Raw genomic sequence first — 22,517 nt, forward strand, 5'->3', positions numbered from 1 at the left:
GTTGCGTTTTGCTTTGTTGTTGCAATTGCAGTTTTTGCACGTTATACGAGCCATTTGCAGCAGCAACTACAAGCAACTGCATTGCGGCAGTTGTTGTTGCCGATGGCTCCGGTTGTCCTGAACTGTACTGAACTGAACTAAACTGAACCTAGGGCCCAAAAGTCTCGGAGTTGGAGTAATTGCCATCACGTCGCTGGCCAGGAAAAGGGCAGTGCAAAAGCCAGGCAAGACAGCCCCAGGATCGTAGTGAAAAGGATAGGATTGCAGAGAGAGAAAGATTGTAAGGAAACTATGCCTTGCCTCATTATAAATTATATTACAATAAAGCTGTTGTATATTTATTACAACAGAATCCATTGGAATATTTGTTTCTTACGTTAGGTGAATTAAAATTTAATAATTTCAAGTTTCCTTTTGATCCCCTGAAATATTCAGTGATTACTTTTTATCAATTTATTTAAAGTGCGAAAACAAAGGCGTGCAAACTTGCAACGCTCAACGATCAAATGAAATATATATAAAATAAAACCAAAATATGACAATTTGCTAATTGGTTTTTTCTCTCTCTGTGCGTGTGTGTACGGTGTGTTGTGTCCATAGAAATATTCTAAAAATTGCAATGCATAATTTACGTCTGGCCGAGTCCACAACTAATGTAACAGCAGCTGGCAACTGGGAAAAATGCAACTGCCATCTGCCTAAATAATAAATAAAAAAGGATATGTGAGTGTTGGCCATGTTTTATATTGTTGTTCTTGTTGCCTTCTGTTGTTGTTGTTGCCATTGCTATTGTTGTTGTTGTAGTTGCCAATGCCATTGTCATTAGCCGTTGGGCAAATAATTTACTTTACCACATTTACTTCGATAACTAACCATTGTGTTGTTGCTGCTGCTGTTGCTGTTGTTGCTGTTGCTGCTGCTGTTGCTCTCGTCCTTTGTTGCTGTTGTTGTTGGTTGAGGCGTCTGGTCGCCATTGTGACCATACACACACAAGCAAACAGCCGCAAATGCACAGAGAGAAAATTAGCACAACTCTATTAAAAATATTATTTGTATTCATTGTATAAAACTAGGTATAGTTAACAGATTGTCTAAGTAAGTCTGCCAAGCAAATATTATGAAGGTTGATTAATGGAATTGAAATATAACCATAAAATGTATTCAGTTATATTTACAAAAATCAATAAAGGACTATATACTTAGTACTTTGCTAACAACAGGATCTATAATCCAACTCAACTATAAAATTACCAAATTTATTCACTTTTTAAATAACTCCTGTATATTTCTCAGTGCACGTATTGATAGCCTGGCGGATGGCACTGGGATTGGGGGCTCCTGGGTGGTGGCTGTGTTCCACTTATTGATTTCAATTAACATGCAACAGCATGTCTTCCCGCTGCCGCATGCAACATCCCCCCTTTGTTGTTGCTGCTGCCGCTTTTCAATCTTTTCATAGGCTAATGTTACACTTGTGCGTCGTTAGAGCTGCCCCCTGGCTCGACCCCATTTCCGCCCACCGATAACCGACCATCGACCACCGCCTCCCGCGCGGCCTTTGTGTGCATGGCTGCTGCCCCTTTTGTTCCTCTTGGCTGCCTGGCTGCCTGCTTTTGCTCCTAGTCCGGGTCTCCAATAATTATCAATTTTGCAAAAGAGAGTTTTGGATATTTTGTGCGCCTTTGTTTACTTACTTGTTTTTTCTTTTTTGGTTTAAGGCATTCAGCTGCTATTCGCCTGGCAAACAGTGCGTATGCGTGTTGTGTTTTGCGGTTTGCCTAGTAAATTGTGGCCCAGAGAGCTGGGCTTTGGGAAAGTGCCAAATGAAAAATCCAAGCTCCTACTCAGCTGATTAAAATATATGTGCAGCCTGGGTGCAAGTGCAATCCAATAAATAAAAGGAAAGTCGTTGCCCGGATTGGCATTCGAATGGAGGGGACGGAGGAATAATATTTGCAAAAGAGCTTTAGGTTTAAACAAAAATTTTCATTTTATTTCGCATTTACATAAATGTTAACTTAAAAGCTAAACTGCATCTAGATATGTACATTGAAAGTTATACAATAGAGAGTGTGTGTGTTTGTGTGGAGTGTGGTTTCTTGAGTATTTAGTTAAATAAGTTAAATTTGACTTAAGCGGAATTTGCCGCCTTCAGAAAAGGTATCTCGGAGTTCTTCTTCGATCCGGAGCTAATCTCAGTTGTTTCTTCAACTTTAAGATATGTGCGACTATTTTCTCACTGGGCTATTGGTTTGGGGGTTATTCGGTGCTCAGTCTTTAAAGTAAACTGTACGATTCTTATGTATTTTGTGTGCATACTTTATGCTCAATGCTTGTGGTACACTTAAAACAATGCTGTGGTCTTTTATATGCTTGACTCGCTGACTTTTAGGTTTCAAATTAAATTTGTACATAATTAATATTTGCTGTTTAGGAGCTTTGGAGTCGTATAAGTTAATCTGAATCTAAGTATTTAAAGTCAGGCATTTTCTTGAATATTTTTTCCTTAGTGGTGTTTGTATCTGTGTCTATGTTTGGCAAGCATTTTAAGCCCACTGTTATTGTGGTTTTCTCCTGATCCTTCCTCCATCCTTTGGCTCCTTGTGTCGCCTCTCTCTTCTTCTTCTTCTTGACTTTCAGCCCCCAAAAACTGCCATGATGTATGTGTGTGTAAAGTGTGTGTGTGTGTGTACTTTTAATAGCCCAATTTTTTCAAAGCCTTCAGGTCTACATCGCCATAGTAATCCTCGCTGTAAAAAGGAGAAACGGGAAGTATTAAGTATATATGTATATAAAAAAAATTCCTTGTTAAATAAAATTTCGTTTTTAGGGGTTTCCTTGGGCCCAGGCTCTGATTTGTTTAATTAAATTGTTTTGTGTCTTGCCAGTCACGCTCTTAGGAATTTATGCGATATATGCATGTACATGGTTAACAAGTCAACAGAATTTGATTAGGTAAAGAAAAGGAATTTTTATTTTTTCGAGTCCAACTCCTGATTCATTTTCCCCGGGGTTTCCTTGTCTCTGCATCCTGTTTTTTTGTATTCTTTTTTTTTTGCTTGCTGGTTTGTGTCGTAAATTGACAAAGGAAATATTTATTAAAACCGTAATTAAAAATAATATTGTTAAAATCTTGTTACGAGTTCCGCGAACGCGAAGGGGCAGCTCTCTCTCCGTACACACACACAAGGATTTGTGGCCTGGCCAGATAAAACGAAAACGAAAGAGCCAGCGAGCAAAGCAACAGGACGTCAAGGATTAAAAGACGCTAGCTGGTTTGGCTGCCTTCTGGCCGCAATAACAACATTATCAGCGAACAACAAATTGCCTTTAAAGCGCAAGCAACAAGGATGAGTGCGATGCGAGGAGACGTGGCATGCCTCTTGCTGCCAGGACATGCATGTCCTTTTGCCCTCTTTCATCAGACACACTCGAAGATAAACTTTATACCATTAGCTGGATTTAATAACTTTTCTTTAGATTTTTATAGATTGCTATAGAGATGTTATAGATATATACCAGAAATTTCAAGACCTAAAAGATTGATTCTATAAATTCTCTTATATTTTGTATACATTCCCTTTTTTCTTAATGTGCATTTGAACTTGGCTTCATATAAAATGCGCACTGTGTGTGTGTGCGGATCTGGGGAGCGAATGACAAAAAGCGCAAGGCTATTAAATTAAATTAAATGGAATTGACCAAAAACCAAGGACAGTCACTGGGGTCCTTGTTGAGAAGTCAGCACCATAAATGTTGCGGCTTAGCCGCCTCTGCCGCCGCCTTCCTGATGAAGACGCGAATCATGGTTGGCGCGGTGGGTGTAAGCTGCAAAATATGGCTCTTGTTCAGTGGACCAAAATTGTTTTTCTTTTATTTACGTTTCTATTTTATTCGGGGCTTTCTTGGCCAAGTAAACCCAGAGACCTCAACTGTTGTATATAAGTTTATATATATTGACAAGCAGTTGCCGGCTCATAACTTTTCACAGTCGCAGCCGCAGTGAGCCAACCTGCCCCCTAGTTTTATGTTCTGCCTGTGCGTTTATATCATCATTAAAATTAATTAGAGTCAAAATGTTAAAAGGATTTCATTGCCAAGAGGACAGACACAGAGACCAGCTATTATCCGTCAAGAGTTACTTTCCAGTTACTCAACAGAGGTTGCCCAGTGACTGCTGCACGGAGAATAAAACCAACTCTGCTTCTCCCTTTAAGGCTTATCTTTTTAATAAGTTAGTACCTAGAAAATAAAATCAACTAGGATCATAAAGGAGCTGTTTTTATACCCTTGCAGGGTATTATAATTTCAGTCAGAAGTTTGCAACGCAGTGAAGGAGGCACCTCCGACTATATAAAGTATATATATTCTTGATCAGGATCAACAGCCGAGTCGATCTAGCCATGTCCGTCTGTCCGTCTGTCCGTCTGTCCGTCTGTCCTTCTGTCCGTCTGTCCGTCTGTCCGTCTGTCCGTTTCTACGCAAACTAGTCTCTCAGTTTTGAAGCTATCTGAATGAAACTTTGTAGTTAGCCTTCTATATACTCTCACTCGTATATATGTCGGAACGGGCCGGATCGGACGACTATATCATATAGCTGCCATAGAATGATCGGAAAATTTTTACAAAAAAAATTTTAACTTTTTCAGTTTTCAATAGAATTGGATAAAATTTGAGATATAGTCATTTTACTATACTCTACAATTTTGCATAAATTTTTATGAAAATCGGACTACTATATCATATAGCTCCCATAGGAACGATCGAGAAATTAATACAATTAAATTTATAACCTTTTCAGTTTTCAACTGATTTTCATCAAATTTTAGGTATAGGCATTTAATTTAAGTCTTAAATTTTGTGGTAAATTTCATGAAAATCGGACGACTATATCATATAGGTGCCATACAAACGATCGTTTGATGTGGAGGAAAAATGCAAATCAGTGAATGTAAAACTGCAAATATAATATGTATAGGTGAATGAAATGAAAGGAGGTATTACTTCATTGTTTTTTAACACAAAGATATATAATTTGTATTGTATGGTTTTTTATTCATAGAAGTTCTATCTGCAAGGGTATATAAACTTCGGCGTGCCGAAGTTAGCTTCCTTTCTTGTTGGAGTATTAGTTTTGCTAGATTATTTCTAAGAAAACTATTTAATATTAGCTAAAAAAGCTTTTTCCAAGTGCCTTGGTAGCCGGTGCAACTTTGTCAGAGTGGAAATCATTTTTGTGTTTATAAAACACTTTTATGTGCATTGCATTCCCGGAGTTGGTTTTTTTGTGCAACTAACTTTAGCTTGCCGCATCATAAGCAGGACGCACGGCGTACCAAAGGACTCCTAATGGGTCAGGGCAAGTTTTAATTGAAGATTGCTTACTTGCTGCACTTGACTGGCAGCCTGCAGCAACAACAAAGGCGGCTGCAGAGAGCATTTCAAAATATATTAAAGTAAAAGATGACATCCGGTGGTTAGTGTGTGGTGGTCACCCCTGCAAGGATAACGTTTTCGGGTGGTATTAAGAGCTGAGCCAAGAGCAACATCAAAAACTGAATGGATGCAGGCGACTTTATGTTCATATTTGCCCAAAAATTCCGAGAGAGCTCTTTACGCGGCTTTTCTATGCCAAAAAGAGCTTATGGGGACACACACACACACACAGAGGGCTGGGAATGTCCTTTAGCCGCCCCCAAAAGCAGCGACAACTTGTGCCTTGAGTTTGTATAGTTTTATAATTTTTATTTAATTAGTTTTAAAACTTTTTTCCAGTGTGTGTGTGTGTGAGAGAGAGAGCCATAAATGCACACAGGCACAGGTTTCGCATGCACTGAGAAAAGTATACTTTAAGAAGGAAATTCTAGAAAGATTCAGATAGTAAATTCAGAATTGTGTACTACTATTAATAACTCCGAGGAGACTGTAAGCAAAGACTTGTTTTGAACTATTATTGCTCCAATTTATACTTATTTTTTATTTATTTTTCTCTGTGGCCCACCCACACAGACGAGAGACACTCGCATAAAGCAGCAAAAGTTAAAGTTTCCAGCTTTTATGAGTTAGTGGGGACAAAAGTGAAGCCCCACACCCGAATTCAAGCCCTAAAACTGGGGGACCCTGTCGAGGTGCCACTGCCCCACGAATTCCCCTTTTTCCCCGTTTTCGCTTTCCCATTTTCCCCATTTAAACGTTTGGTAACTGTGTGAGTGTGAGTGTGCCGCCGGTTCTGCCTGCAATTGTGTTGATAATTTGAAAATTCATTTAAAGTTTTTGTATCGCGTTTTTGTTTATAGAATCTAATGAATAATTAACAAAGTTCTTGTGCATTTGAAAAGACGTCAGCAAAGACTTCCTGGTCCTTCCGAAATGCCAGCCAACTTTTCATTTGCGGCAAATATGGCTGGGCGCCTCAAAACTTTCATGTTTACTTATTATTTACAGACTCTAACGACAAGTCAGAACATTTTTTTCTTTTGGTGAAGAAAAAGAAATCAAGAACACACACACATATAAACAATAAACAATAATTTACGGAAAATTCTATTTCCCTCGAAACTTTTTCCGCGCACTTTAAGATGGCAAAAGTTGAACGGAAAATGACAAGTTAAATGGATGACAGAAGAAATGTGACACACATAAAGAGCTGTTCAAGTTTGTTGTTTTGTTTTGTTTTTTAATATATTTTTTTGTTTTTCGTTTTTTATGTATAAAATAAAATTATAAGCTTATAAACAAGGATCACTTAAATGTACAAATCTCTAAATTTTACGCTTCATTTAGAACGCTTTTCTCTTCTTTCCACGACGTTCTTCTCTAATTTTCCTTTACAAAATTTTGTGTATCTTCGAGCCTAAATTTTGCAAGTCAATTTGGATATTTTTAAATTTGTTTGCTCAACATTTATAAATGAAATTTAAAACATGAAGAGATATAGAGCAATAGTTTTTGACTCAGATGAAAAGACGAAAAAGAGGGGAGATTCATAAATTAGAAACACAGAGGTCAACTGAGAAGAATGGCAGGAAAAGAGTTGATTTTTTATGCGAATTCGAATTAGGATTTGTGGCTGGCTGAGTATTTTCTCATTTTTCATTTTTTCGTTTCTTCTTTTTTTGTGATGTGAGGGAAGTATTGGCAGGATGGGTTTTAGGGATCTGAGTTGATTGATCTTGTTGTATTGTTGTTGTTCTTTAGTTATTGTTTGTTAAAGTTGTAGGTTCTTGTTGTTGTAGTTGTAGTTGTAATTATTATGTTTATGAGGAGGAGGAGGAGGCAGCTTTGGTTTTGGGCGCGCCCTTAGTGCGACCTTCACTGTTCAATCCAGCTAGAAGCTCGCTCTTGCGGATGCTCTTCAAATCCAGATCGCCATAGTAGTCTTCGCTGTAATTGTAAATGGGACCAAGGTAAAGAGATATGTCAGAATAGGCCAGAGATATGTGAGATAATGTGAGAATATGTTATGTGAAATGCGATCTGTTTCAGTTGATCTGTTGAGTTGAGTGGAAAGTGGACAGTGAAAGCAAAGAGGGTGAGGAATGTGGTGATGGGTGCAGAGAGGTGCAAGCGTGGCAAAAAAAACCCCTAAACTTATTTACGAACTGAATTTAGAATTCAAAACAAAAATATCTATCTATCTATCTATTTTTCAGAAACAAGAACTAAATAGATCGAATATATTTCAGTCAAAAACTTCTTTGAATTAATTATTAAAATTTCATTACTGTGAAAAATGTTATCAGGATTCAAAGACCCCTTTTCTCAAAAGCTTACCTAGTGTACCTATTTATTCTTCAGATTTTCAATCCAAATATCAATTTTTACAATCCAAATTAACCCTGGAGCAATAATATTTTCTGTGTGCAAAGCAAGACAACAATCAAACCAGGTGCCAGCCTTGGAGATATTCTTAACAAAAAGCCAAGTATAATGCAATCACTTACCATCCGGGAACATCCTCGGGATCCTCGCAGTTGCCAGTGCCATCACTGTCGCCAATCTTGAACACAGTGCCAATGGGGCATCCGTACTCGCGGGCCACACCCTCCAGGCAGATGTAGTATTTGCGGCAATCCTCGGGATGAGCATGGCGGGAGAAGGAGCCAGCATTGGCCAGCTCACCGGCGGCAGGGCAGGAGAATCCATTGGCCACCTCTGCAAAAAGTTGATTCGATTATCAGTCAGACTGTTAGTAACATTTTAGAGTTTACTTACCTTCGTTCTTGCACTCGGGCACCTGGTCAGCCCACATGCAGACGCGAGCATCACGATCGTAGGCCAGTCCGGGGGAGCACTGATATCTGGAGGGTTCGCCGTTCCAGCAGTTCCAGAAGACATCGCACTTGTTCTCATCGGGGAAGATGCCATACAGGCGGGAGCAATGAGGAGTGGTAATTGGGGGTTCTGTTGGATGAAATACACACTTTTAGAGACTTTTCCTTGTCAATATTCTATTGTTTAACTTACCCAACTCTGTGCGATCGCCGCAATCCACATTGTGCAGATAGTCACAGTTCTCGGTGAGGTATTTGGAGTCTGTGGCATCAAAGGCCAGACCATTGCCGCAGGTCTTCAGATCGGAGACACCGTTGTCACACTTCCAGTATTTGTCGCACGACGTGTCGTGGGGATAGAATCCGAAATCATCGGGACATTTAAAGCTACTTTGGGCCACAGCTGCAAAGGAAAACGAAGGTTAAATATTAAAAAACATTATAAAAATAGCCAAGTTAAGCAGTTTCTACCCTTCCACTTGCAACATTCAACCAGATTGTGCCTCAAATTTTGAGACATTCCCTTCACAATGCTATTTTTATATGTATATAGGCAGATTGCCACGTGCCCTTCCATTTGCGACTCTCGTTCAGACCCAGACAGATGAAGACCGGACTAAAAATGAACCCCGAAAAAGTCACAGAAAAACTCATAGACGACGAGATGAGGAAACCCAGCAACTGTTCAAGCCAACCAGATGCAGATACACACGTAGCCAAGATGCTGCTTATTATCATTATGACGGCAAAAGGCGAACCGAGGACAACGATGATGACGATGGCCTGGGCAGGGCCATTTGTCATCTGGCCCGAGAGGCATTCACTTTAAAAAGTCTGATGTATGACAGAGAGACGACGGTTGCCAATAAATCTCGAAGGTAACTTTCAGCATCGCACACTCGGATCGCTGACAGCTCAGGGCCAACTGCATTTACTTTTGTTTTGTTCGCCGTTCTTCTCTGGCCCGTTTATATTTTTTTCGGGGTAAGAAATTGCACCGAACCCTGCTGTCACAGCAGCACCTGAAACCCGCCACCAAGGACTTATCTCCCCCCTTGTGGCATCACTTCTCTCTCTCTGTGGAAGCTGAGCTCAGTGCAACCGCAAAGCGTAACGAACTAAATTGCATTTGTACAACTAACTAATGCGGTATTTGCACCGGCACCGAATTGCATTTTCTATATATGTACATACATACTATACATGTGTATGGTATGGAAAATCAAATGGCAATAGTCAAAAAATAATTACCCCGCCCGAAGGCTGGCATTGAAAAGCATTTCTCGTGAAATGAACAAAATATCCACTTTCCGGTGAGTGGGCCATGTGTGATAATCTAATTGCGAAGCCGCAGTGTTGCGGTCGCGTTTCATTTCCAATGCTCAATGTTCAATCAAAAGTGCGCATCAATTGCCTAAGCCGTGGACTCAGTCCTGCGGCATCCAGGACCCGACAGCCATGGGCATTTTGTGCCAAAAAGAGCTCGGGGGTAACCGCATGAATGCAACAATTGAATGAAAAAAAAAACAAGTAAGCCAGAGTGAAACATGGAAAAATCAGCCAACCGATACCGATGGCCTGCATAAACAACGTGCAATTCCCATTACATTTTGTGTGTGTGCGTGTGTAAACTAATCAAATATCAAATTTTAGACACATTTGTGATGTTGCTATAGCGTCGAATAAATCAAAACGGTGGGCATCGATAAAATTATATGCCTGGGTCTTAATTAAAAACTGTTATTTTCGCTGCGTATTTATTTTTACCGAATAAACGCAGTATCACACATAACATACATATGTATATACGGTTGGTTTAGTCAGTCATTTAGCCAGTTCTGAAGCGTCAATAAAAAAAAGAATTATTGATGTTTATTCGTTCTGCGTTGTACGCTTCATATTTGTTTATTGTAATTTCGTTAATTACGCAGTTGTGGCTCGATTCTCGATCGCAGCTTCAATTTAAATTTGAATTTATTAACGCTTTGCTTTTAAGATTCTACGAACTCTAATTTATGGCTGTTATGAGATTTGGCTGTGACATCAATTAGCCGGACATTCCATGGCCATTCCTGAGCACTTAGCCAGCGAGTGTTAACGGGAGAGAGGGACCGTTGCACCTGCAACTGTGCGGAAAAAGTGCAATCTGGCATTGTTGTTGCCAGCAGCAACCACAGGAATGAACCGCAGTCCTAATGCCTTCACAAAACACACACAAACACACACATCTGGGTGATGATTGTGCACTTAGAGCTGTGTGTGTGTGAGTGTGTGTTTGCGTTGCCACATGTTTTCTAAGCAATTACTTAGGCACCTGGCACACGGTGCGTATGCGCAATATTTCCTTAAGGCAGATAAACGAAGGAGAAATATTGCAAAATTAAATCAAATAGAACTCTTTAAATAGCTTAAGCATATTAATTCCATTTAAAAAGATGCTATCTTTAGTCAAAAGTATAGAATTAAGCTCTAAATCCTGGTCTTTGCATTTAATTTAAAAATTTTACGACCCATAAGAGACTGATTCATTAAAGCCAATCCAGAAAAAGCTCAACGCTGGCCGAGAATTTAAGTGGAAAAGACAACATCTAACCATATCACGCGCTGCTTTCAGCCATTATCTAACAAGAGCCGAGATTCTGCCGGCATGACATAACGTCTAAATTACCTTCGACAAAACCGCAAGACCGGAGAACCCACCAGAAGCTAGCGGTCCAAACGAAAATGAAAGCAAAGCAAAAAGCCAGGCTACTAGCCCACATTCTCGACCAAAAAACCGGTTAAGCCAGGCTAGACCAGATTCTAGACCAACTACTAACCCACTCTCAAGTCTGTCTTTTGTTCTCGACGGTGCCAAGCGGCGGCACACCTTGGAAATAAATAGTTTTGACCGGCATGCCAATGCAATATGGAGTATATATACATATATGTTATATATATGGATATAAGCCCCCGGCCGGCAGTCGCCACGTGAGCCAGCGCATTATTTATAAGCCAGTTAGACTGATTGCCTGGTGTTGCATGTTATTTAATTTACTGTTTGGCCATAATTGTTTTATCTATCAGTCCGGTGCGCTTAATTACATTTTTTTCTGCCCCTTTCGATCGGGTGAGGGGAGTGTGTGTTATGTGTGTTTATACGCATTTAAATAATACATTTTTATTGACATTTTAACTGTAAAGCCGACATTTGCATTGGTCCCGCTGGTTGATTGCACACCATTGGCATCGGCTGACCCCTCCGTTTGCTGCTGCTGTTTATCATTTGTACATCCGCTCGTCCATTAACATAATCATTTAATTAACCAAAAATGTACACAACACTCGCACAAATTACAAAACTTTATTAAGCGGCTCTAGGCAAAAACTCGATATAATGAAATTAATTTATGTTTCACTTAAATGACAGACACTGTCAAGATGCAAATACACGGTAATGCAAATAAATTCATAATTTAAAATTAACCAAATGGATGCGTTAGCAAATTTTGCAATTTGTTCATATATGTGCATACATATATGAGTTGTTAATAATTCATTGCCATATTCTGTAATTAGATGCGATTGAGTCGTGTGTGTGTTTTATCCCTCAACCTGATTATTTTTACTTTAGGAATTCAAAGAGCTTATAAATATATAGCTCTGGTATCTGCACTTCTTATCTGCATTCTGGGGTACTTGAAGGTGTCGCCTTGCTGCGAGGATATCATGACAAATGATGACAAATTCGCATTGCATGCCGGCCAACTGGGGCTGTCAGACCATAAATACAAGTATCAGAGCAATGAACCCGGGCATTAGCATTTGGCATGCCAGCTAACAAATCCAATGAGGGGGCATTGTGGGTCCCGGATCCGGACTCATAATCGCTCCTAGCTCCTGTGGTTGCAATCACAGGTTGCCTCTTTTTGTGGCAGCACAAGTGTGTGTATCTATCATTTGGCTGTGGCTTTGGCTTTGGCTGAGGCAAATTTGCTGGCCCGTAACTGACGGCGTCGGGCTCTGTGGTGTTATTTTTATCGTTGTTTGCACTGTTGTCTGGCAAGACAGCGCCAAGACATTGCCGCCGTATAAATCAAGAAAATTGCTGACATTTAAGCACGTTTTGTTGTGGAGCCTTTTGGCCCGTTTGGTATTTACCCGGCTGGCAGCAGCAGCAACAACGACAGCACTCGAGCATTTCCGCTAAATGTTGCCTTCTTCCCAAAAACAGTTTTTGCATACGTTTTGCTGCACCGCCACCCAACACCGTAATGATATTTAAATATTTGCCGACATGTCCCCGTATGTGGGTTAATCTGCGTTCGAATTGTTTTGTCTATTGTTTGCCTATTTCTCGATAGTTGTTGAGTGGCCAGTGTGAGTGTTTTTGTATGCAGAGCCGAAAGGAAACTATAGTATTTTATATTTGATGTATTTAACATATGAAGAAAGTCTTGAATGTTCTTTAACTGCAAACAATAATATGAAATATATGAAAAACCATTAAAGAAACCTTTTAGGAAACCCCCTACTTCCCACAGTGCAAAGTCCTGCGTCACTGCTATAGTTTCAAACTGTACCATAAATCCTTTTAGCCCAATCAGGCGACTTAGCCGCTGAATAGATATGATTCCTTCAAATTTAACGCATCGTCGCTGCAGCTTTCAGAAAAATTGATTTGCAATGCTTCGCGTGCCGTGCCAAAAGTGGCATGCAAATTGAGTTTTAAAAGCCTTGTATTCTGGCTCTCCTTGTTGTTGGCCATAAATCAGCATAGATAGCCGCAGCCCTTGTAACTCTCTGTGTGTGTGTGTGTGTGTGTTGGCCTAATGCAACCTATAGAATTCCGCTCCCCCCGCTGCAGTTGCATGTCGGCCGAATGGCCCTTTTCGTTTGATTTTGTTGCCACAAAATAAAAACCTTTCAAGCGTGACTTGCTGCCGCGCTGTGTCTATGTGTGTGGCAATAGAAAAATGGCAAAATTTATTTTGTATGTCTTTGGCCACATTCTTTTTTTGTATTTTTTTGAGCTGCGGTTGGTGTTAGTTTTCCGATAGCAATAGAAAAACAAAACAAAACAAAAGTCACAGCACGACGCAACCAAAATGCGGAAATTTATTGTGTGCTGCGGCCCGCTCTTTTTTTCGGAAATCTTTGCAACGCTTAAATTGTTTATCGCCGTGATTAGCGGGCTTGTTGTAACTTTTTCGACCCCCAAACTCGGAGGGGAAGTACTTGCCGCTGGGCGGGCTTTAAACTCGCAGGTGAAAAGCGCTCAAATGAGCAAGTGCCGTTGCATAATTAATGGCAACTTGAACTTGACAATGCTCCAGCGGCTGCTTCTCATCGAAACGAGCCCATTAAAGCGTTTATGTTTCGGCCCGTTGTTAAGTTTAATAACTTTGGATTGCCGGCAATTAAAATTGAGCAGCGAAATTGCCTTTACGGCCATGCACGACTTGGCAGGCAACGAAAAAAAAACTAAAGAAAAACAAATGCTTGGCACGCAATTTGCAAAAATTGTTAAGTTGAATAACCAAAAATGCAAACGGGTTTCGGATTTGACTTTATTTCAGTTTTTATACCCTTCCAGGGTATTATAATTTTAGTCCTTTAAAGTTCCGACCCTATTAACCATATATATTATTGATCAGCATTAAAAGCCAAGTCGATCAAGCAATTTCTTAAAAGAAAATAAATTTTTGAAATTTTTAAAATTTTTCTAAGGGGTTAAAATTTTAAAAATTTTATCAAATATTTAAATTTTTTAAATTTTAAATGGAGTATGCAGTTTTTTTTAACAAAAAAAAAAAAAAAAAATGTAACATAGGACAGCTTTCCGAATCAAAAGTAATTCATTTTTGCCTGGATTATGATCAAACCCAAATCCTATGATTAACTTCAAGGGTATACAAACTTCGGCTTCTTAAAGTTAGCTTCTTTCTTTTTTGTTTTTAATTTTTTTGGGAGCGGCTACGCCTGTTGTGTAGTTAAAATTCCAGAGCCTAGCCCAGTTAGCCATTATAATTTTTATTGGATCTCATCCATTAAGCATCTTGGCTCTGTGACTTTATCTAAAAAGCTTTTCAATGTCAATGTCAGAAATTCGTCTGTCTGCCAGCGAATTTGCGAATTTTTCGGTGGCCATAACTATTGACCGACCACACCCTCAGCGAAGGTAGCTGAAATTGAAAACAGAAACTCGAAACGAAGTCCAACGCTCCAGTTTCGTAACCGGACTGGGATTAGATAACCTGCAGCGCGGATCTAAATATCGCTTACAACACCAGAGATCGATTGCAAAATCGAGCTGCAGCAGAGCCAGACGATCGTCTCTGTTGTAACTTCTCCCAGCTTTTAAGGCGGCGTCGATGAGGTAATGAAATCGAACCGAACTGAACCGCACCAAACCAATAGATGTGGAGATTCGTTACTGCAGATATTACACAGGAAAAAAACTAGCCATTAAAGCCCACACAACTGAAGTTGGAAATCACGGGAGCATCATTAGAAATGGTTAATTACAGCTTTAACTATCTCGATAAGAAGCAAGTTAGGATTTTCAAAAGAACTACAATCAAGGAATGTATCTATAGAATAGGAATTTTGGTTTTCAAAATGGAAATTTGCTTAAAAATTTTGATTTAAACCTTATACCATTTATTTAATTTCCTTAGTTTTTTAATATAGAATATGAATACAAATACTATCCCAGATTTCCTATTCAAATCTCAATTCAATTAAATTTTTCCGAGTGTGTTTATGCACAGGCATAGCAAGTGTATCTTTGTATTAGGGGGAAAATGCAAGCTAATGCGCCTGGGTTGGGCTGACTTGCTCAATTAAATTACATTTCCCTCTGGTCTCGCTTTTCGTTTTGCGTTTTCGATGTCGATGTCGATTTTGATTTCGATTTCGAGTTCGTTTTTTGGATACGAAGTAAAAGTGGAGCAGTGATAGTTGATTTACCCGTCGTTGCACAAGCACACTCTCGATTTTGCACTCTACATTTTCTCAGCACTCAAGTGTCCTTCATGTTGCGCAAGCGGAAAAGCTAGCTGGGCGCCTCAACTTTTCCACAACCATTTCCATTAACATTTCCATTTCTATTTCCATTTACATTTCCATTTTCCATTTCACTTAGCTAGCTAAGAGATACATACCGGCTCCGAATAATGCCACGAACACCACGAGAAACTTCTTCATTTTGGCGAGTAGGAGTTGTCTTTTGTTTTATTGTATTTATTTATTTAATATTTTTTTGTGGGGGGTACCGACGACGGACCGCACTTGAGAAACAGAAAACAGAAAGCAGAATCACCTCTGGCACCGACGACTTCGACTGTGAGTGGCTGCCTGCTGGCGCTGCCGCTTTTTATACCGCTGCGCATGCGCGGCGTCGCGAACAATCCATGCGCCGGCCGAGGCAGCGACGGCGGCAGCGGCCGAGGCAGCAGTAGCAGCTGCGCGCAGCGACATTGCAACGGTGTTCGTAGCAGTCAGCTTTTCGTAGTCGTTGCTCTCTTTCACTCTCCATCTCTCTCTCTAGCTTTTTTCCACTCGCCCCTTACCCCCTCCCCAACAAAGCTACTGGTTTCGTATGCAGCCAGCGTTGGGGCAGAGAGCAGCCTCTGCTGCGGTCTCCGTTGGCGTCGCTGTCGACGCCGGCGTCTATTGTTGTGGCCCAAACCATTTGTCAATTGATCTTTTTTTCTTCGTTTTTTTTTTTTTGCCTTACACTTTTGCTGCCTGCGCTTTGCATTTTTCGCCTTTTCTTTATTATTTTTTTTATGGTTTTTTTTTTTTAAGGTGGGGGTGCAAATGGAATTTTTGCCTGAAAGTTCAGAGGGATGTGTGTGTGTGTGTGTAAGTGTGGGCAACTAGCATTCAATTTGTATCTGCAGCTAATCATGGCTGAGGGCACGGCAATCGTGCAATCCGCAAGATAGTTAGTTAAGATTCATGGCTGAACTTCACCTCAGTTGCGTATGAGTCACGCGATTGGCATTTTTCTAGGTGATCTGGAAATTGCGCATACGCCACATGGGCCACACATGGAAATGATCAAATTATTTTATAGCTTTGATCATACAATTAATTATATATTTATATTGTTTAAGTAGCTGTTTAATTAATAACTTGCATTAAATTTAATACTGTTTACAAAACATTCACCGTATTAGCATTATTTCCTAATGCGATGGTCAACCGGTGGCCGGCAATGCAACTCGAGTTATGCACTCGCTTCGGTCTCTCTTTCCCCTCCGTAAAATGTAAATAAATGCGTTAATAAGTAAACACAGACAGCGGTAGCCATTTAGCCCATAGTCTCACTCACTCAACTAACTGGCTGGCATTTAAAACAGGCCGTCATCTCGAATGCAGTGCGTGCCAGTAAAAGGTAGGCCAGCCAGTTGCTCTGACTGCCAATCCTTTGTTGTTTATTATTTTGTATTTTTTGTAGAGTATTCGTGTAATTGTTGCAGTTGCAGAGGCAGCAACAACAGCAGGCAGCGGCTATTAAAAATGACCCAGCTCGGCGGTCAACGGCAGCCACTCAGCGGCGCCTTCAAGTGGCCAGAAGAGGGGAGAAATCAGAAGAAATAAAAATGTCTGCAATTAAATGCAAGAAATGTGATTCAAGGTTTCGGAATGCAGGAAGAATATGAAATTACAGTCAGCGACTGCTGCAGAACAATTACAGCTGCCGCTGATGAAAAGTCAAACCCAAATGCACTGAGAGGAAAGCCGAATCCCAAAGTCCAGAAAGTAACATCAGGAAATCTGATGCCTGTCACAAAAGGGACAAGGTTAAAGAACAGTTCAAGGAAACTTACCAAGTCTACCCTTTAGCTATCTTTTTTCTTAAATATATCATTTGAGGCTTAAATAGTAATCAATTTTTTATTTCAAAAAGTATCTGCAAGTTTCTTGCTCATTGAAAGTGATATCTTCTACTATGATCCTAGGAGGTATCCCCTCTTTTCTTTCCGTGTTGGGCTCGAGTTCAGTTGAGTTCGGTGCTGAACCCAGTTGAGTTGACTGAGTTGGCTCTGTGTGTGTTATTGAAGTGGAGGCTAGAAGACTTGCCACTGCTGCCTACATGTCCAGACGGCGAACCAGTTTTAGAAGTGCAAAAGCAACAGCAGCCGGATAAACTGCAACCGAGCTACCTTGTCAGTTATGCTTTCGCTTTCAGTTTTGTTACTCATAGGCCAGTTAGGTATTTGGTTTGGCTTTTTGTTTTAAGGAGCCAAAGCCCAGATTTTTCCCGGTTCTTTTGGGGTCGTGAAAACGGGTTCTTCTGGCAGCTGAAATTATGAGAGGGGTAGGGAGGAAGTGCAACGGGGCGTGGTTATCAAGTCAAATGCCAAATTATGTCGGAGCAGTTACGAATTCTTCTGTCCAGCTATCATAGTAATTTAGCTAGCGCGAAATTAAAAAGATATTTCGAAAATGCAAAATTGCATCAGATCGGTGGGAGATTGCGAGCGGTGCTTTTAATTGTTGATTTTAGCAGGCCATTTGTGGGTGGGTGCGGCTGCAGTCCACAGTCGCCAGTCTGCGAAACGCCATCACCATTCAGCCATCGCCATCGCCATCGCCACAGCCATCGCATGTGCAACGCGGAAGAAAAGTTGTTTGGCCCGAATGACACCCCTCTTTCCCTTCTCGGTAACCACACGTGTTAAGTGCATGCATCGCACAGATACGAGCACTCACAGATACTTGCTCACACACACATTTAGGCAGTGCTGCGATCAAGGGGGGAGCTATCTCTTAGTTTGGCTTATTTGGCCCGACCAAAGCGGGTTCTCGAGCATTTGGCAAGTGCATTGGTAATTTGTCGGCGAGTCGCGTTCGTGACTGGAATCTTTCGATTCACACACAGAGTCCGTTAGAACGGTATCCATTTAATTATGCCTATTTGTAAATGCAAAGCCGCCTTGCTCAACTGCAGCCCCATTCGACCTAGTTCGGTGGGTGCGGTGGAAAGTCCAGCCGTTAATTGCAATGGGAGGCTAGTTGTCACTCTATAGATCTAGAATCAATAAAGCTCACTAAGGTTACATGCAAATGCGACAGATACTAGGCCGATCTGCAAGGTCTAGGCTATGCCTATGCCTCGAGACTTGTAGAAATTTAAATGTTATAATTATTAGCTTGTAAATATGTGAAGGAGTCATTTGCGAACCTATAAATCATATATATTCTTGATAAAAATCAAAATCCGATTTTTTTAAATTTTATTAAGGGTTACATCGATAAAATTTTGAACAAAAATTTTAATTTTAAAAAATTTGAATTGAGTATGCAGATTTATTAACCTAATAAAAACTAACATATGAAAGCTTTCCAAATTAAAATTTTTGCATTTTTGACTTTGATATGGATTTTTTAAGCTTTGAAAAGTTATTAAAATTGTCATATAAAAATAACGATAAATAAGGATTCAAGGTCTATGTAATGATCGATATTCGATTTGATCCTATAATTCATATAACAATTTCAATAAATATCTATTCAAGGAACTTAAATATGTTAATCTTAATTATGATTGATTTCCAATTTGAACCTATAATTAAGTGAAAACTGCAGGGCTATGTAAAATTTTGGCTTTCCGAAGTTAAGTTTCTTTCTTATTTATTTCTAATTTAAAATGTTAAAATGTTTACAATATAGTTGATATGAATAAAGTATTATAATTATTGAATACTAACTCTTATGTTTATCTAATTTCAGGTAATGTTACCAACTAAAATATATGAATACCTTATGGTAAGTGCCGATTTATTTTAAAACTATTATTATTATTATTGAATATTTGCTAAAGATGCAGATGTAAACACAATGAATTACGTCCTAAACATTAGTGTTAATTGGTGACCTCAACTGTTAACGCAAAACTACATCTTCATTTATAGTTTTTAGCAACAAGATAATAGTTCGACAATTATTTTAAAGTGTGTGTTCGCTCACCTTGTCTTCCGTTAATTTTTATGTCACTTTATGGTAACCGATGGCAATATTTTTTTTACATAAGCCATTTTTGTTGGCCAACCCCGGAGGGGCCTAAAAATACGGCTACGGCTATCGAAATGGCCCCGGGTCAGCGGAAAACTGCAGTGGCGAGTGCAGCGGGCAAGCGTTTTATTCAAACGTAACGGCATGATTTCAATATATTGAACAATAGCATTTCTTATTTCTCATTTCACAGTTTACAGCTTACAGTTTTCATTTATTATTAACTAATTTCGGATTTATGTAATCCCCAAGTGGCAGGCCTCGGTCTCAACCGATTACACGCAACCACAGTCCGAGGTCAATGATCAGTGAAATTTACTTTCAAAATCCGTTGAAAAGTGCTTGCTGCCAAAGCAAATGTATCTCACAGGGCGGAAGCCGTAGAGATTGCTCCGGAGATTAATTTGTAAGATCCAAAATCCGACAGCCGCTTTGAGGAGTTGGAGAGCTTTTTTTTGGGTGTTCCAAAAATTGGGCACAGCCACCGCCCAAACTCAAAAGCCAAACACCAAAACACCAAACACAAAACACCGAAAGCCCAAAGCCCAAAACCCAAATCCCGAATCCAATCCCATCCCATCCCATCGTCATAACCATCATCATCATCATCGTCGTCGCCGTCATTGGCAGGCATACACACCTTCATTAGCCGGGCTGCATTTTACCACACTTGAAATCGCAACACAATGAATAAATCTGCATAATTAATTCCCACCTAGCCAAGATGCCGAGTTAATGAGTTGGATGTTTTGCACCAAATTGAAGGCAACAATCACGCACAGGTTGTTGACTTCTTCAATGTTTCACTACAGAGAGAAAAAATGGGGGGAAATTACTTGATGTTGATTAAAGAATGTAAAATATGAGCACAGATTTGTGTTACAAGGAAGTTTTGAATGTATTGAAAATAAGTTGTAATTGATATAATTGTCAAAGGGATCGTTTAATTTTGTTCAGTAAATTTCTATTTATATTGAAGTTCATTTAGGTGAAAACTACAAGTTTTAATATTAATAAGCTATACAGAATCATTTTAGTATGACTCTGAATTTTTAATTATCTAAAATGTATCAGATATGAAAGATATTTTCTAGTTTTTATGATATCAATACATGAATCTAAAAACAATTAATCTCTGAGTCAGATTTCCTTTCTGTAGCTTTGATTACACCTTTTTTTGTCTGAGTTTTTCTAGAGAAGAATCTCTAAAACATCTAAAAAAGTGACTTGATATTATTTCTTTCCGTGTGAGCTCACTTTCGTTTTCGGTACGATATGGCTTTTCGGTCCAGCTGCTGGACTTGGACACACTCATAAAATCCACATGCCGCCTAGATGTATTTTTAATTATGGCCATTTCACGGGCACCCCTCTCGCCAAGCCCAGAAAAAAAGGCAAAACCCTCCGAACAGCAGAAGCAGAAGCAACCCCGTTAAGTGTTGCTTTGATTTGCATGGCAAATGTGCCAAAAATTGCACAAGCCTTGCGCGCAATAAGTTGATGTATTTTTAATTATATTTGCCAGGCCCAATTTATAAATGTCATTAAACGCAGCTGGCCTGCATTTAGTGGCAAGTTCGTTTCCCCAACTGAGCCAAGGACACGCGAGCTCATTGTTATCGGTCCGGGCCATCTGCCTGCCTTTTATCAAAAGGCTAGTTAATGCATTGAACACGAATCGAATCGGATCGAATTCGATTTTCGTCTCAGTTTCAGTTTCTGTCCCAAGCGGGGCTTCAGGTCTCTTTCTCACCATAAAACACTGTTGCCAAAAAAAAAAAACGTATGAACGCACCCTGGCAGAAACTGGGTTATAACCTTGAAAAAACTCGCACAAAAGAAACACTTTAAAATTCCAGCTTCTCAATAAATTCAGCGGACTTTGGCGGGAGGAAAGAAATTAATGCGACAGGTCGTCGCTGCTCAACCGAAATGTATTCAAATCTATGCTGAGCCGGTCTCAATGAAAATGCAAAGACTGGCTCTGGGATCGTTTCGAAATCGCCCCGTCTTTGGGCCAGAAACGCATAGTTGCCAAAGCTGCATTCAGGCTGGCAGACTGCATTTCAAATTGCCAAAGGTCAGGCTCAGGCCCGGCTGCATCGTCGCATCTTTTTACGATCCAGTCCGGTCCAGTCCAGTCCAGTTTATCGCCTGTCTGTGCTGATTCCTGCAGCATCAGGCGGTGGTGCTGGTGGTGCTGGTGGTGCTGGCTGGGCTGCTCTGTGTCGTCATCGTTGTCATCGCGGTTGCCCCACCGAAAGCCGTTTGGCAACAAAACTGGCGGCGGGGCAAAACAATTAACTATATAACGAAAATTTTTGTTCAAATTTGTGACTGTGCGAGAGTGAAAGAAGAGAGGAAATCGAAAACTGGATTTATAATATTTACGGCCAAACACGCAAGAAAACGAGCCAAGGTCATTGCGAAGAAATTGTGAGGGGAAACGTGCACAGAAACAAAACTTTACATACTAAATTTAAAGTTTATAGCATATGATCATAGATGTACATTTTTAATTCAAGTTTTGAAATGTAGCTAATTAACCATTTTTGCAAAATTAGAAAGGAAGCAATAGTTGAATACTTGTATTACACGGAAACAAGAAGAAGTAAATGGTATTTAGATTCTCAGTCACACAAAATAATAAAAAGAAAAAGGTTTGAGACTATGTTTTATATATATTGATTATATATAGATGTGTCTTTTCACTGAATTGTTTACAAAATCAAATAATAATTTGTTTTGATCAATTCATAGAATTGTTATTTATTTCTCCGAGTGACGGGGGATTCGTGGAAGTGTTGTATTTTGTTGACTGTTTGGCCAATCCGGCAGAACCACTTTGGAGTTATTTGCTGTCTTGCCCACTTGCAATTGCGACGATGAAGAGATCTTCATCGGTCCCGGGATGATGTGGACGATGATGCGACGTGTTTTGTTAAACATGTTTTTCGTCTCGAAACCCGAATCCGGTTGGATCGTTGCTCAAAAATGCGTAAAGTGGGACGACGATGTCGCTCCTTTACAAGCCCAGGCCGGGCAGAGAAGACATTATTAAAAGCCAAAACACAGACAAGTGGCCGGCCGGGCAAAATGCCAAAACAAAAACACAAAATCAATTAACAGCATTCGATGGCAGCAAAACTGCCGTTGTGGCCCCGTTGGCAGGTGTTGATCAATAAAAATGCAACTGGGCAGCGGGCCCATCGGCACCGGCAAAACCGCGATCTGTGA

At 40.0% G+C, this 22,517-nt stretch overlaps 1 protein-coding gene across 2 annotated transcripts; it reads right to left on the reverse strand.

Annotated features, from left to right (window-relative positions):
• Positions 1 to 1,965: 1,965 nt before the first annotated feature.
• Gasp (Chitin binding Peritrophin-A domain-containing protein Gasp) lies at positions 1,966 to 15,605 on the reverse strand. Of its 2 annotated transcripts, none has more exons than XM_020961561.2 (5): positions 15,419 to 15,605; positions 8,467 to 8,676; positions 8,215 to 8,403; positions 7,944 to 8,154; positions 1,966 to 2,750 (listed from the first exon to the last, which is right to left on the reverse strand). In XM_020961561.2, exons 1-5 carry the CDS (start codon positions 15,459 to 15,461, stop codon positions 2,696 to 2,698), a joined length of 708 nt encoding a protein of 235 aa, XP_020817220.1. In that variant the 5' UTR covers positions 15,462 to 15,605; the 3' UTR covers positions 1,966 to 2,695. The 2 variants fall into 2 exon arrangements, with proteins under 2 accessions (XP_020817220.1, XP_020817219.1); XM_020961560.2 differs by lacking the exon at positions 1,966 to 2,750 and adding an exon at positions 6,656 to 7,383.
• Between the last annotated feature and the right edge of the window lie 6,912 nt (positions 15,606 to 22,517).

This window comes from Drosophila serrata, unplaced genomic scaffold (genome assembly GCF_035046125.1).
Source record: "Drosophila serrata isolate PLE 108 unplaced genomic scaffold, ASM3504612v1 contig_30, whole genome shotgun sequence".
Taxonomy (NCBI): Eukaryota; Metazoa; Arthropoda; class Insecta; order Diptera; family Drosophilidae; genus Drosophila; species Drosophila serrata.

Bases quoted from the DNA above. Each gene is read 5' to 3' on its own strand.
- Gasp (XM_020961560.2), bottom strand. From the start codon at position 15,461: ATGAAGAAGTTTCTCGTGGTGTTCGTGGCATTATTCGGAGCCG. The intron at 8,677-15,418 runs GTATGTATCTCT...TTTCCTTTGCAG, and splicing joins CGTGGCATTATTCGGAGCCG to CTGTGGCCCAAAGTAGCTTT. The intron at 7,384-7,943 runs GTAAGTGATTGC...TTACAATTACAG, and splicing joins CCCGAGGATGTTCCCGGATG to CGAAGACTACTATGGCGATC.